The 13,214-nt window shown below is 41.8% G+C and overlaps 1 protein-coding gene across 2 annotated transcripts in view; it reads left to right on the plus strand.

The window, feature by feature from the left end:
* OTUD7A (OTU deubiquitinase 7A) overlaps positions 1-13,214 on the plus strand; it is a 52,113-nt gene that overhangs the window by 25,107 nt on the left and 13,792 nt on the right. For both annotated transcript variants that reach the window (XM_059858160.1, XM_059858161.1), the window contains 5 exons: positions 2-103; positions 1,485-1,612; positions 2,364-2,476; positions 7,852-7,979; positions 9,518-9,667. In XM_059858160.1, coding sequence (XP_059714143.1) covers positions 2-103; positions 1,485-1,612; positions 2,364-2,476; positions 7,852-7,979; positions 9,518-9,667 — 621 coding nt within the window. The remainder of the gene's footprint in view (position 1; positions 104-1,484; positions 1,613-2,363; positions 2,477-7,851; positions 7,980-9,517; positions 9,668-13,214) is intronic.

Consider the following 13,214-nt stretch of genomic DNA (forward strand, 5'->3'; position numbering starts at 1 on the left):
GGACGCCTCAATTGGTGGTCCACAGTGTGCACCAGCTGCAAGCGCCTGCTGCCCCTGGCCACCACGGGCGATGGAAACTGCCTCCTGCATGCTGCCTCTCTAGGTAAGGGGCAGTCTGGGCAGGAAACCTTCTGCCAGAAATCTAGCAGAAAAACTCCTCTAGCTCCAGCCAAAGCCCAGAAACACATGAGATGGAAAGGTTTGCATTAGAAGTGTGATTCTGGAGCAATATGTCTTTCACATTTCACTGTAGTGTTGTTTACCTCAAGCATACCTAAAGCAGGAAAGGAAAAGGTTTCTCGGGATGTAAAAATATAACTGGAACAGTATCCAAACCCATGTATCACAAACTCCAGTGATCTGTATTTTCCTTATATTTTTTGTGTTCCCAGCCTAAGAGGTCTGGAACAGGCAAATTCCAGGAGCTCTTCTGCAGGGTTGTCCTCTTTTTGTGCAAGGAAATTCATTCATTTTCTTGATTTTTTTTTTCCAACAGTTCTCTGCTGTCTCAAGAATGCAGTGTCGATCTCTGTTAGTTCCTTGTAGTGTTTGAGCATTTAGAGTGAATTAAGATAATTTGCAATTGATAAATTAATTGTTTTTACAAGACTTTTTAAGCCTTTCTGCAAATCAGTAGAAAGCTGTGAAGCTGAAGGTTTTTGATGTGCTTTCTACATCCTAACCTGCTACAATCTTCCACCAAAAGTACTCCAAAGAGTGACTGTTTAAGAACACTGGGAATTTTAGTATTTTGAAGAGACTCCTCTTGTTGAAAGATGCAGTAAGAAAAGAGTTTTTGCTGTTTCCAAGTGTTCTTTTATCTTTATCTCCTTAATTTTGCATGTTAATTACTGCAAATGTTTGTAGTATTTTGACCTGAACCCAGCACCTGACAATGTAGTGACTGAAACAATGTAGTGGCTGGTTGTAGGCACAGGACTGGAGACAACTCTTTCTTTTGGTGTAGGTTACTATTCCCAGCCATATAAAGATGTTTCATTATCTTAAAATGAACTTGAGAGCCTGTGGCTGGTGGTATTTTTGTACCTTCTATCATCTTGAATGCTTTTCTCTTCATTTTGGAGCCAGAGGAAATTTCCTGCTGTGTAAGAGCCGAAGCCTTTTGGGGGCCGGCACCGTCTGTGATTCTGAGGGGTGCCAGCAGTGCTCATTAACATCCTTGTGCCTGCTGGCAACTGCAGCTAAAACCAACCTGAGCACTGAATATTCCATGGCTTGCAGCAAAGCTGGAGTTGCCTGCAAGCGAACACTGAACCAGCTCCTATCCCTGGTTGTTCCTAATCAAAGTTTAAAATGTGTTAGAACTCTTGTTGCTCATTAGCTTATTTGCAATAACTCTTTCTTTTGGAAATCTTAAAAATAGTGGGTGGATTATTTTCTAGGGAGAATCTTCAATTATGTATTAGCTATTTCTAGTTCACTGTAGCTTCTTTGAAACTGGATTTCATCTTGTGCTGCCTTAGGGATGTGGGGATTTCACGACCGGGACCTTGTGTTACGCAAAGCTCTCTATACTATGATGAGGAGTGGAGCTGAAAGGGAAGCACTGAAGAGAAGATGGAGATGGCAACAGACTCAGCAGAATAAGGAGGTCTGTATGGCCCAAAGACAGCCTTGTTAATATCATTTAGGGTTACAAGAATTCTTCTGAAGTTTGCTGTGAAAGTTTTAATTGCTATCAAATTCTTTGTACTGCCATTTTGTTTGGGGAAAGATACACTTGTATTTGAAATTTTCATACCAGAATGCAGATGTGTTTGTAGCTTTGTGGGTATAACTATGCAGAGTTTTGTGCCTAAAAGGTCTAAGGTGCATTTGGAACATGTAGAAAAATAAATGTGTAATTTAGCTATCAAAAGTTTATTATTTATTATTTAAGCTATTAAAAATGAGTGGATGAAATCCACAAAAGAGAGAGAACCCCATTTAGGAAAGATTTTCCAGAATCTTGAATTAGGATTTTTGGAGCTGTGGCCAAATATTGAGTGGCCGTGTTCTAACTAAAATAATCTTTAAATTTGATTTGATTTTTGAGTAAAAGCTGTACTTTCAGCATGTTACTATTTCCTGAAGATGTCTGTGCTTAAGCAGTGGCTAGAAAAGCCTGTTTCAGAAGTAATCCTGAGGGCAAACAAGTGAATGTGCTAACTCTACAGCTGGTTTTTTAGATCTTTTTAATAAATTAATATTCTTTCATCTGAGTAGAAATGTTGAACTATTAATGGCCCAAGATACTGAACTGAGTCATGTGTGAAACTCAGGTGAGTTGTAAACACTGGTACAGGGCTCAGCCTGCCCTGTGTGTCAGCAGAGCAGTGACAGCATTTCCCTCTGCCCCATAGTCAGGTTTGGTATACACGGAGGAGGAGTGGGAGCGCGAGTGGAACGAGCTGCTCAAGCTGGCGTCGAGCGAGCCGCGCACGCACTTCAGCAAGAACGGGGGCACCGGCGGGGGGTAAGTGCACTCTGTGACACAGCCCAGGCTGGCTCTCAGTGGGAAAACAGCACAGCTCGACTGAGGGAAGGCGTTCATAGCACCACCACACTGCCTTTGCAGCTCTTGTACTGTTTTGGCACGGCAGAATTTTGTAAATATCCCATTATTTGAGGTTACGTTGTATCCAAAAGCCTGCATGTAATAAATCCTAATTGTTTTCTTGTGGAACAAGCATGTTGGCAGTATCATTTAGCTTTTTTTCAGGAATATATTTCTGAAAAGATTTGGAATGAAACAGTATCTACAACATAAATACCCCTGACCCACCTATAGAATCTGCTTTAAATAGCCACTGTTATAAACCATCCCTTGCTTTCAGTGCAGTTATCCCCTAAGGACAGGATTATTGACCAGCCTTCAGAATGCAGAAGCCTTAGTTTTGGTGTCTAGTGTATATCACTAAAAATATTTAGTATTTGCTCAGTGCATAATTTTCTCTACCTACTGTTTCCCCTGGAGAAAATAACGTGCAGTGATAAATAAATTGACAAAATAAGGCATACCCCCACAATGAGAGAACAAAGTTTGCAGAAAATATTCTTTGGATTCTGAAAGAATATTTTCCCTTTAATCTTGTGATGTTAAGGATAGGTAATTCTAGGAATTCAGGAGGACTTTGCTTAGAAAATTGTCAGCCACAGTGTGTCTCCTTTTCTTCTATTCTGAAGTGAAAAAAGATGATTTATTATCATTTTAATCTCTAGCTTGTTTCTTATATTTGTAGATATTTTCCTGTTGATATGTTTCAGTTTCCTAATGCAGTTCAGTTCATATTCCTATGAAATCTGGGCATTCAGCCCCAGTTTTCTCTGACTTGTTCCATTTCATTCTGTATGTTCCATGTACCCTGTATTTTCAGTACCTTCTAGTCAGAGATGCCCTCGAATGTTATCTTTGCCAGGCAGTCAGCCTTCAGTTCCCAGGTGCCTACAGGGGCAGTATAGGTAGTACATAAATAACCTTCTCATCATGGTTTGCACTTTATTTTGATTGAAAAAAAGATAATACAAATAGCCAACAGTTAATTTTTCCTTTGAAATAGTGAAGGATGAGATATCCTTATCTTGTTAAAGATTTGAATGTATACTTCTCTTTACATTCATTCCAAAGAAAGAATGAATGTGGCAGAATGAAATATCGTTTCAGTTTAATGAGCCCATGTTCAAAGTAGGGCCCCTGACAAGGAAAAGGAATATCAAAATAGTGTTTTTGAGATGGGGTATATTATGTCCTCTAGTTAGTTGCTATATTAAGCAAGCTTGCACATCAGTCTTTGAACTGTAGATGAGACGTTTTCCTTTGGTGTCAGAATTAGCTAAAGCATCAGAAGTTGTATTTGCTTCAAAAGACTTCGGTGACAAACCTAAGGCTGGAATTGTGCTGCATTCACCTGCAAACTTCTTTTAGTTATTTTTCAGACTGAGCTACTTGTAAAGGAGATCAGCAATTGTTGCTAAATTTCTAAAGATTTCTCCTTTGAGATACTCTCATTCTGAGGCTGGGACTTGGAAGAAGAGAAAAAGGAAATACAGAAAAACCTGGTTCTTAAGTTCTTGTTTCCAGCATGCAAAGCAGAGCAAACTTATGAAGCATATTCTTGTTTTGAAACAGATTTGCACATCTTCCTGTAAATGTAAAAAAATGAATTGTAGATTAACATAATTGCTTCATTTATCTCCATTTACAAGCAAAAGCAGGGGCACTAAATTGAAGGAACTGCATTGAAAAAGGAAACTGTCTGGTACCCTGTTTTTTGTTAAGAACCTAACAGTTGCCATCCTGCTCAAAAGAAAATTCCAACCCCTTCCTTCACTGTGCAATTGTCAGTCAGAGCCTGTTCTCATGTGAGAGTGAATATCACTGTTGTTATTCACTGTTGAAAACCCAGGTGCTGTTGTGGTTTGAGCTCATACAGACCCTGGAAGTGGATGGTATTTGTACTTATTGTCACCTCCCAGCCGTGTCTGTGCTGTTGGCATTATCTTATTAAGAAGTTCAAGGGACTTAAAATGGGGAAGAAGGGAGGGAATACTGCTGTAGTCTTCCTGTATATCATTGGAATTGAGTTTGAGGCAGAAACCCAGAACATTTAAACAGGAAGTACCTCTCAAATGCAAGTGTTCTCTGAGGTTTTGGACTTGGCTTGGTATTCAGAGTGCTTCAACAAACAGCTCTTCATACACAACTCCTGCAGCCATGCAAGACCCTCACCTTGTACAAAATGTAGTTTAGACCATTTAACAAGACATTGCCCTAAAATGATTTTTATTTGATCTGGTGTCTGTTACAGGAGTGCTATTTCTTTTAAACTGTTCAGTATATGCAGCAATTATAGGGTGCAGATAGAAATGGTTCATTATAACATATTTATTGATTATTAGCTGTCGTTTCTGAAGGCCAATACCTCTTTTTATCTGGCCTATTTTCACTTCACATAAAGTACTGAAGCCAAGCACAGCCAAATTGCCGTGGTGGTTCAAATATGGAAGCCAAAGCATTCACATTCTCTGTTTCTTTTCCTTTAGTCAGTTCAATATACCTTTTTTCCCTTGAAGAATGAAAGAGAATGTTCCACTACTGTGCAATTTCCTGTGTTTGAATTGAAGCCCATTGCTGACAAACACTGTAAGGAAATCAAAGGAGAGGTTCCTACACCTACAGCTGCAGCTGTGGTTTGTGCTGGTTTCCATTTGGGGATTGTTAAGCAGGAAAAGAAAGGTGTCAGAAATGGAATGGAGGCAAACTGAGCCCTGAACTCAGATATCATTCTGATCTCCTGCTTCTGGCAAATCACCAGGCTGAAGAACTTTATCCCTGTCATGTTATTTCAGTGTATCTCAGCTGTCTGAGGCCATTGGTCTCTTGCTCTGTGTGAATCCCAAAATGAGTCCTAAACTCAGAACAGCTGTTAGAGTTTGTTGGACTGAAAATCTGGAGCTGTGTGTGGGGAAGGAAAGTGGTATTACCATAGGGAGCTGTTAGAAGGGAACCCAAGGACATGAGAACAGATCTTGCTCAGAATTTACAGGTGAGAGAGCAGCAGCCAGCCAGTAGAACAGCAGGGTAGGTGACTTTTCCCTTCCAGCTTTTTGAAAGAGGCTTTCTTCCATTTCTGGCTGCAGTACAAATTGGATTTTCCATAAGAGAGGGAATCTCTTTGGGGTGCTGAGACCGTGTCTGCTGTGTTTGGACTGGAGGTACCAGTGGTCCTGTAGGTCAGACTGAGATTTTTATTTGTTTTTCTTTTTATTAGTAATTTGCTCTTAGAATACAGATAATTTATTTAGAGTGCTCTGGTTGAGCAGGATTCTGCAATGCAGATTTGCATACTCTTATATAAGTGGATTTCATTATTTAAAGTTAGCTTTACCTGAACAGAGGAATTAATTTCAGTTTCTTAAATTTTCTTTGGTTCTGTGTTTTATTGAGAAAATTATTCTGTCCACAATTTTCATGGTCATGCAGCCAGTGTACATAAAAGATCTCTGAAAAAAAGTGGAATGATCACTGGATCAAAGGATGTGGCAGGTTGCTATGGATACTTGTTAATGATGATTTTTCATTCTCATTAATCTTTAGGAAAATTCATACTGAATCCTCAGCAAGTGGCACTGAAATAATGTAAAGCAGGCCACATGAATTACTGGCAGTGATAGTAGAAAATGGAGCATTGAAGAGGTTACCCAGAGAGGCTGTGCACTCTCTCTCCTTGGAGCTACCCAAGGCTGTCTGGACACAGTCCAGGGCTTTGGGTGGCTCTGATGGAGCAGGGGCTGAATTTGGGTTCCCTAGAGCTCCCTTATGACCTCAGCCACTCTAATCCTGTGGCAGTGAGCAGTGGAATGTGTAATAGCAGAGAAGGGTTTGAAATGTGTGACTATGATCAGAGACAGTGAATCAAGCAACTTGGGGATGTGATACTGAAGAGGAAAAAAGCCCAGTGGAATTTTGGAGTTTGTGCAGTCAGGCATGGCATCAGCTGATCAAAGGGATAGAGATCCCTCTGATAACAGCTGTATCTGGAATATGCCTTTCACTTCTAGAAACCTCATTAACTAGGAGATGAGGAATAATTAGAGGATTTGAGGGAAAAAATTAGTACTGATAGGCTGGAAATACTAATGTGAGAAGATAGCTGGAAATCTTTCTGGCATATTGTCTTGCCAATAACATGATTCTCCTGAGTTGCTTTTGGCTGACAGATTACTCTGAGGTGACAGAATGGACTGCAAATGCTGAAAAGCTGTTGCAGTCACTGTGGAGAAGAGTTCAGTAATGAACAGGGGAAGAAATTGCAAAGTGGGGAATTTGGTTTGAACATCAGGAAAAATTTCCTGATGAGTGTGGGTAGCAGGAGGAGGGATCCAGGGAAGGAGAGGAGTCTCACTGCTTGACCAGTGAATGTCCTGCACCAGGATCATTTCCACCCTGCTCTGCTCCTAGGCTGGGATGAAAGATTTTAAAGTGATGGGAGGGGCTGATGCTGTGAGACCTCTGAGAGGTTGCTGTGTTTGTCCCACAAAATCTGGGGCAGTGTCCAGGCACTTCTGCTCTGTTCCTGTTCTTCTCATGCACAGCAAATGAACAGCAGTCAGTTCTGGAGGTTCCCTGCACAGCTGGCAGGAGGAGGACAGGAGCTGCCTCCATCTAAGAGTGTGCCTGTGTCACCTTGCCCATCTTCATTTGTCAGGGCTCACAAAAGCTGGGCTCTGGGTGTTTTATATTGTTAAGTTGCACTCAGCAGTGAATTATCATCTTCACTTTTGTCTGCTTCCCACAACCCTCCCATTTTTCAGTCTTCTTCTATCTAGTTTGTTTTTGTTTTCCAGGCAGAGGCAAAGCTTTGAAATGTGGTACTGACATTAATGACATAAAACTGGGAAAACAGAAAGGGGATAACTGAAACCAAAAATTTATTGTTTGTGTTGTCATAGAAGGGCTTGGAAATGGTCAGCTAGAGAAGTGGGGACTTCAACAGATTTGTTCTTGCAGTCCAGGTAAAAGAATGACCTGTTTGGTAGAAAATGGACTTTCTAGGTTGGCTTCTAAAGGAGCTGGGCAGTTCCATCTCCTGGAAGATTGTGGAGCTGATCTAAAGCATAGCGATACTAGCTGGATTTTATTTTTTTTTTAATGCTGCTATTATTTTATTTACAAAAGTGCATTTTCCTTTCCATTTATTTTTACCTACTTCAATGATTGAAATATGGGTTTCAGAGGAATGGGGATGTAAGGGACAGTGAAGAAGAAATAGTTGCTGGGGTGTGTTAATCCAGCAAAGTCCCATGGTTGGTTCAAGCTGGTTCATAAAGTCTCAATGCTGTGTCTTCCAGGGTGGACAATGCAGAAGATCCAGTGTATGAGAGCTTGGAAGAATTCCATGTTTTTGTCTTAGCCCATATCTTGAGAAGACCGATTGTTGTAGTAGCAGACACAATGTTACGAGACTCAGGGGGAGAAGGTAAGAGCTTTAATTAGAGATCCATGCACCTCTGTAACTTGAATCAATTGTAAACTGATACCAGCAAAAGAGCCAGCTGTAACACACCAGGGTTCATGGCGGAGCTGCTGCCTTTTTCTGAAAGGAAAAAAAAAAAGGAAAACACAGAAGGATACTCAATCCATTTCTATTAGATAAAAGTAAAAAAATACAGGATAATTATACAACCCTTGCTGAAAACCTCTTTATCCTAGATATTCCCTATTAACTTAAATAACCATCAAATTACAGAACACAATACATTTCTGACTGGTCTAAGTGAACAAAGCTCTAATTTTGCCATGCTATTTAGGTGCCCCTTAAAACTCTGCAGAAGTCAATCTAATCTGACTTTGAAAAATTGAATTTTAAATGTGTGTATCTTGGATTTTTGTTTTTAATGACTCCTTTGCAGCTTCTCATTCAAAAGTTTCCAGAATGTTTTATTCAGTTTGCATGTGTGAGCACAGAAATGTTGAATCCATATGTGGAGCCAGCTCGACCCTGTGAGAGCAGGACTCAGAGCATTAAATTCAGCTCCCTTTCTACCATGAACTAACAGAATTCTAATTCTGGATAGGGTGTTAATTAAAGGGGGATGTTTGGCTGATTGAAAGAGGATGTTAAGCAGGTGATGGAGTTTACAGAAATTTACTTGCACAGGAAAATACTGCATAAATTTCAGTTTCCATTGCAAATCATGAACTACAAGTAATGGTTGTAGATTATTCTGTAGGTTATTGAGAAACACTCCTGAAAGACAGTGCAGTCATTGGTCACAGCCAGAATGAGGGATTCATGAGGGGAACTCATCTTGCAAATATTTCAGCAATAAAGTCTCATATTTTTGTAGCAAAAGGAAAAAATATTTGGTTAGAAGCAAAAACAGTGAGAGAGTTTTCCTGCCCAAACTTGCTGTTTCCCATAATTATATGTATAAACAAGTGTAGAATCTTTCAGAGGAAAATTTTGCCCCTCCAGATGGAACATTCCATTAAAATTCTACTTGTAGGATTTTTTTGCATCCTTCCTTAACTTTATCATCTATACATGTGTATGTACATTCAGATATATACAGTGTGTGGACTATAAAAGTGTTTGTAATGTTTCTTATGGGAATCTCTTAATGGAAGGCACAAGCAGAGTATGTTACCAAAAGACCTGACAGTGTATTTACTGATGATTATTAGAAAATAATTCTGCCTAGAAGCATTACAGTAAAGTACAGCTCTGCTTACATGCATGAGAGTCACCAAGATTTTGCTATAAGACCATAATACCTTTACCAATAAACAATTAGAGCAAGAAAAATTATGTAAGAGTGGAAGATCTTCCTTATGGTTCTTTGTGTATTTCCTGACATTTTGTAATGAAATTGTACCTGTTGTTGTGACTGTTTTCTGCATTGATTGCCCCACTTCAAGCTGCTCTCCTGGAGCTCTGATGATACTGCAGCACAGTTGTTTATACAACTCGTCTGTTCTTTCATATAGTTGTAAAAATCTCCTTTTTCTCTGCAGCATTTGCACCAATACCTTTTGGAGGAATTTATTTGCCACTTGAAGTTCTGCCAAACAGATGCCATTGCTCACCTCTTGTGCTGGCCTATGATCAGGCCCATTTCTCTGCTCTTGTCTCCATGGAACAAAAAGACCAACAGAGAGAGCAAGGTAGGCTTTAAACACAGCAAAACTGGCATATATATTGAATACAGTGCACACAGTACTTTCTTTTACCTGTAGATGTATTTATCTGTCAGAAAGGAAACAATACTCATTAAATTTTATTGCTGCATGTTTAGGAATCTGAGTGGCTTAATCACAAGACAATAGCACAATCCATTTCTTCCTTTCAAACTATTGGAATAATATCAGCAGACAGGAGCCTCACTTATCTCAGGCACATCTCTCTGCCTTCAGGACCTCAGGTCTTACCAGAGCAGTAATGTTACCCTAACATTAAATGTCCTTCTTGCAGTTGCAGTTAGCAACTGCTTTTCTGTAGGATCTTCCTATACCTGTACTCCCACAGGAAAGGTGCTGGGAGGGAAACCCCTGCCAGATATCCAGCACAGCATTAGAAACATTAAATGCTGACTATCATGTACAAGCTCATCCAGGTTAATTACAAGGGTTGGTGAATCAAAGTGAGGTTTGTTTTGTGTGACCTGATTGTACCTCTCTTACTTCAGGGCCTTGAATGAACAGGCTTTAGTTGTGTAGAGCAGCAGAGAGCATTTGGCATTTATTTTGGGATGAAGGGAATGCTGTAGCTGCCAAGCCAGTTGCTGTTGGAGACTGCAGCAGTCCAGCAGCAACCACAGCATTGCTGTTGTCCTCCATGTGCTGTGACGGGAGGGAAATGGGCACAGGGATGCTCCAGCAGTGCCTGGGGCTTGCTCCTTGTCCAGAGAGCAGCTCTGGCTTTGGCACATGGCAAGGGAGAGCCCCAGTTGTCAAGTGTCAGCAGCAATGGCACAGGGGCCTTGGCACATGGGCCACATTTGAGCTATCAGAATGCAGCTTGGAGCTGCACCTTCTTAAAAATATCATCCTGGAGAGCCAGGCCATTCATAACTTGTAGTATTTATGCTGTCACCAAGTGTCAGGGGCAGCATCTGGAGGTGTCTGAACTGCTGCAGGCACATACACTCACATTTAAGCAGCTGCTGGGCTCTCTAGTGGAGGAGACAGTTATGTCTGCATTTGAGAAGTATGTGTGGTCACATAAATACTGATGTGAATGCTTGAAGTTCTGCTTTGGCATAGAGTCCTGTATCAGAACATTTAAAATACTACTATAAATAGATATAAAGAGAAAACATGCTAATATCCCCTTGTCTGGAGAGGATTTAAGACACATTTTGACACTTGTTATTGCACACAGCACACAGCCCCTGGCATTCTGATGGTCACATGGGGCCCTCTTGTTTTGAGGTCCAGTGTCTGGTTAAAAATGGGTAAATATTTTTATATTAATGCAGGCTCTACTGATGCAGGTCTTTTGGGTCTTTGATTATGGAAAACAGACTAGGTCTCAGCTGTCCCTGAGATTGCTCCCTTGGCATTGGAGCTTTCCATGCTGCTGTGCTCAGTCCAAGTAACACTTGTGAGAGGTGTGGCAGTGGTCTTGAACAGCACCATGGCAGTTTCTGTGTCAGCATTTTATTGTACTGGCATGTTCAGAAAGAGTTAAAGTGTTGTTCTTTTTAGATGAATAGAGGCACTTGAGGCATGAGGATGAAAGCTGGAAGTGCTGTGACTTCCTTCACAGCACAGAAGGCAGCACACCCAGCTAGGGAATGGCAGCAGAGCCCCTACTGTGTGTGTCACACTGCCATGGACCAGCCAGGGGCTGTTGCTTGTCACTTTTCCCATCTGTTGGAATTAGGGCTGGTGGGCTGTGCTTGGAGAAGTGCAGCTCCAGCTAGAGAGCCACAGCCAAGTGGGGCCAACACCAACCAAAGCTGCAGACCCTGCTGGGTGCCAGGGAGGTGCTGCAGTCTGTGGGGTTTGCTTTAGAAATGAATGGGATGGACTCTGCTTGCAGCTGTGACCAAAAAATACTTTTCTGTCAGGAACCTGGGGAAATCTCACATTGAACCCCAACTATCAAACAAAATTCCCTGAGAGAGAAAAGCTCTTGCAGTGAAGACAGAATTTTCAAAGTCCCTCACTTGAGCAGATTTGTTTTCCATGAAAACAGCAGTGCTTCCTGCCAGCCTCAGACTATACCTTAGAATGGGGGTACAATCAGCACTCAACTCAGTGAACACATTTCTGACATTTAGAATGTGTACAGGAGTTAAGACAACATTGACATGCTACAGACAATCAGCTCTAAGCTTTGTTTTTTACTAAACTTTGTCTTTCAATAAAATGGAGTATCACTAAGTATTTTTAATAGGTTTTTTCAGTAGAAATAGCAAGCTTTTAAAAGGATTTTTTAAAAAATTGTTTATAAACCAAAATATTTATTATTAACTATGTGAAAATTAGTTAGTTTCAAGCTGCCCATAGAGAAGAAAGTTACATTTACCCTTTGAAGTTTCTATCCCAAGAAGAGACTGCTTCAGCTTTCTGGTGGTTCTTTGCTCCAAGCTTTCCATCATCACCTGTCTTAGGATTACAGTCGTGGTTTTTTACCAGGCTGTACCTGTAAGACCAGGTGCTACCAGAAGGGAACTGCTGTGTTGTAAACTTACAACATTGCTCTTTCCTGCGTTGCCTTCTTCCTTTAAATGGCTGAGGTCAGATGTCAGTCCAGTCAGTGCCTGCTGGTAACTCAGTTAATTGGCAGAATGTGCATTTTCCTTGTGAAACACTTTCAGTTAATTGTATTCTCAGTTATTCCAGCCTCTTTGTTGCAATAATTTCAATGCATGCATTAGGGCAAGCCCTCATGTTACACCGGGAAGTGTGGGAAGTGCATTCATCTGTCCCACCTGCTGTACATTTGCGCTGTTCCGGTGCCCCAGGCCGCTGCAGTGCAGTGTATTCCGAACGGCAGAGCTGGGCTCCCCGCCTGTGCCCCGGCGTTTCCCTGGGGAGCTCCAGTCCCGCGGAGTCCGTGCGGAGCCGTTGGGCAGCGGCGCTGCCGAGGCAGAGCGCGGCGGTTCCGGGCGCGGCCGGCAGGGGGCGGCGCCCCGCGGGATTTGGGCGCTTTGGGCCTTTCTGGGAGCGGCCGCGGAACCGAGGGAACAGCGTGTGCCCGAAATGCAGCGCCTCCGCTCTGACCGCGGGTTTGCTGCGCCGCGGAAAGGGCTACAGACAGCACAGGACCCCGTGTGAAGTCAGGTTCCAATAACTGAGTGCCACGATGTTTGTTGGGTGGTTCCTCCAGGTTTCTTTGCCCTTGGATTGTCTGGAATGAATACTCAGGGCAAGTCCTGAAGAGCTCTAGTGCAGAAAGGTAAATGCCTTGATTAGCTGTCAGAGGAGCAGCAGTGACCTGCACCATGCTGAGGATCCTATCCAGGCCCTCAACAGCTTTTACTTGTTTTCCTAATCAAATGGAAGCGAATCGGTGGCTTTAATTAAAACTGACTTTGCTTTATTTCTTAGTCTCTTGCTGGTGATGAATGACAGACACACTGTGACATCTGAGTGTGGTCCCTGCATGCTGAGTATAAAGAAGAGGCAGAGTCATTAGGACAGAGCCTGAGCAGAGAGGGGAAAGAGCAGAAGAGCAAAACTGCTGGCAGCAGTGCTGGGCTGT

The sequence above is a fragment of the Haemorhous mexicanus genome, chromosome 13 (assembly GCF_027477595.1).
Source record: "Haemorhous mexicanus isolate bHaeMex1 chromosome 13, bHaeMex1.pri, whole genome shotgun sequence".
In the NCBI taxonomy this organism is placed as follows: domain Eukaryota; kingdom Metazoa; phylum Chordata; class Aves; order Passeriformes; family Fringillidae; genus Haemorhous; species Haemorhous mexicanus.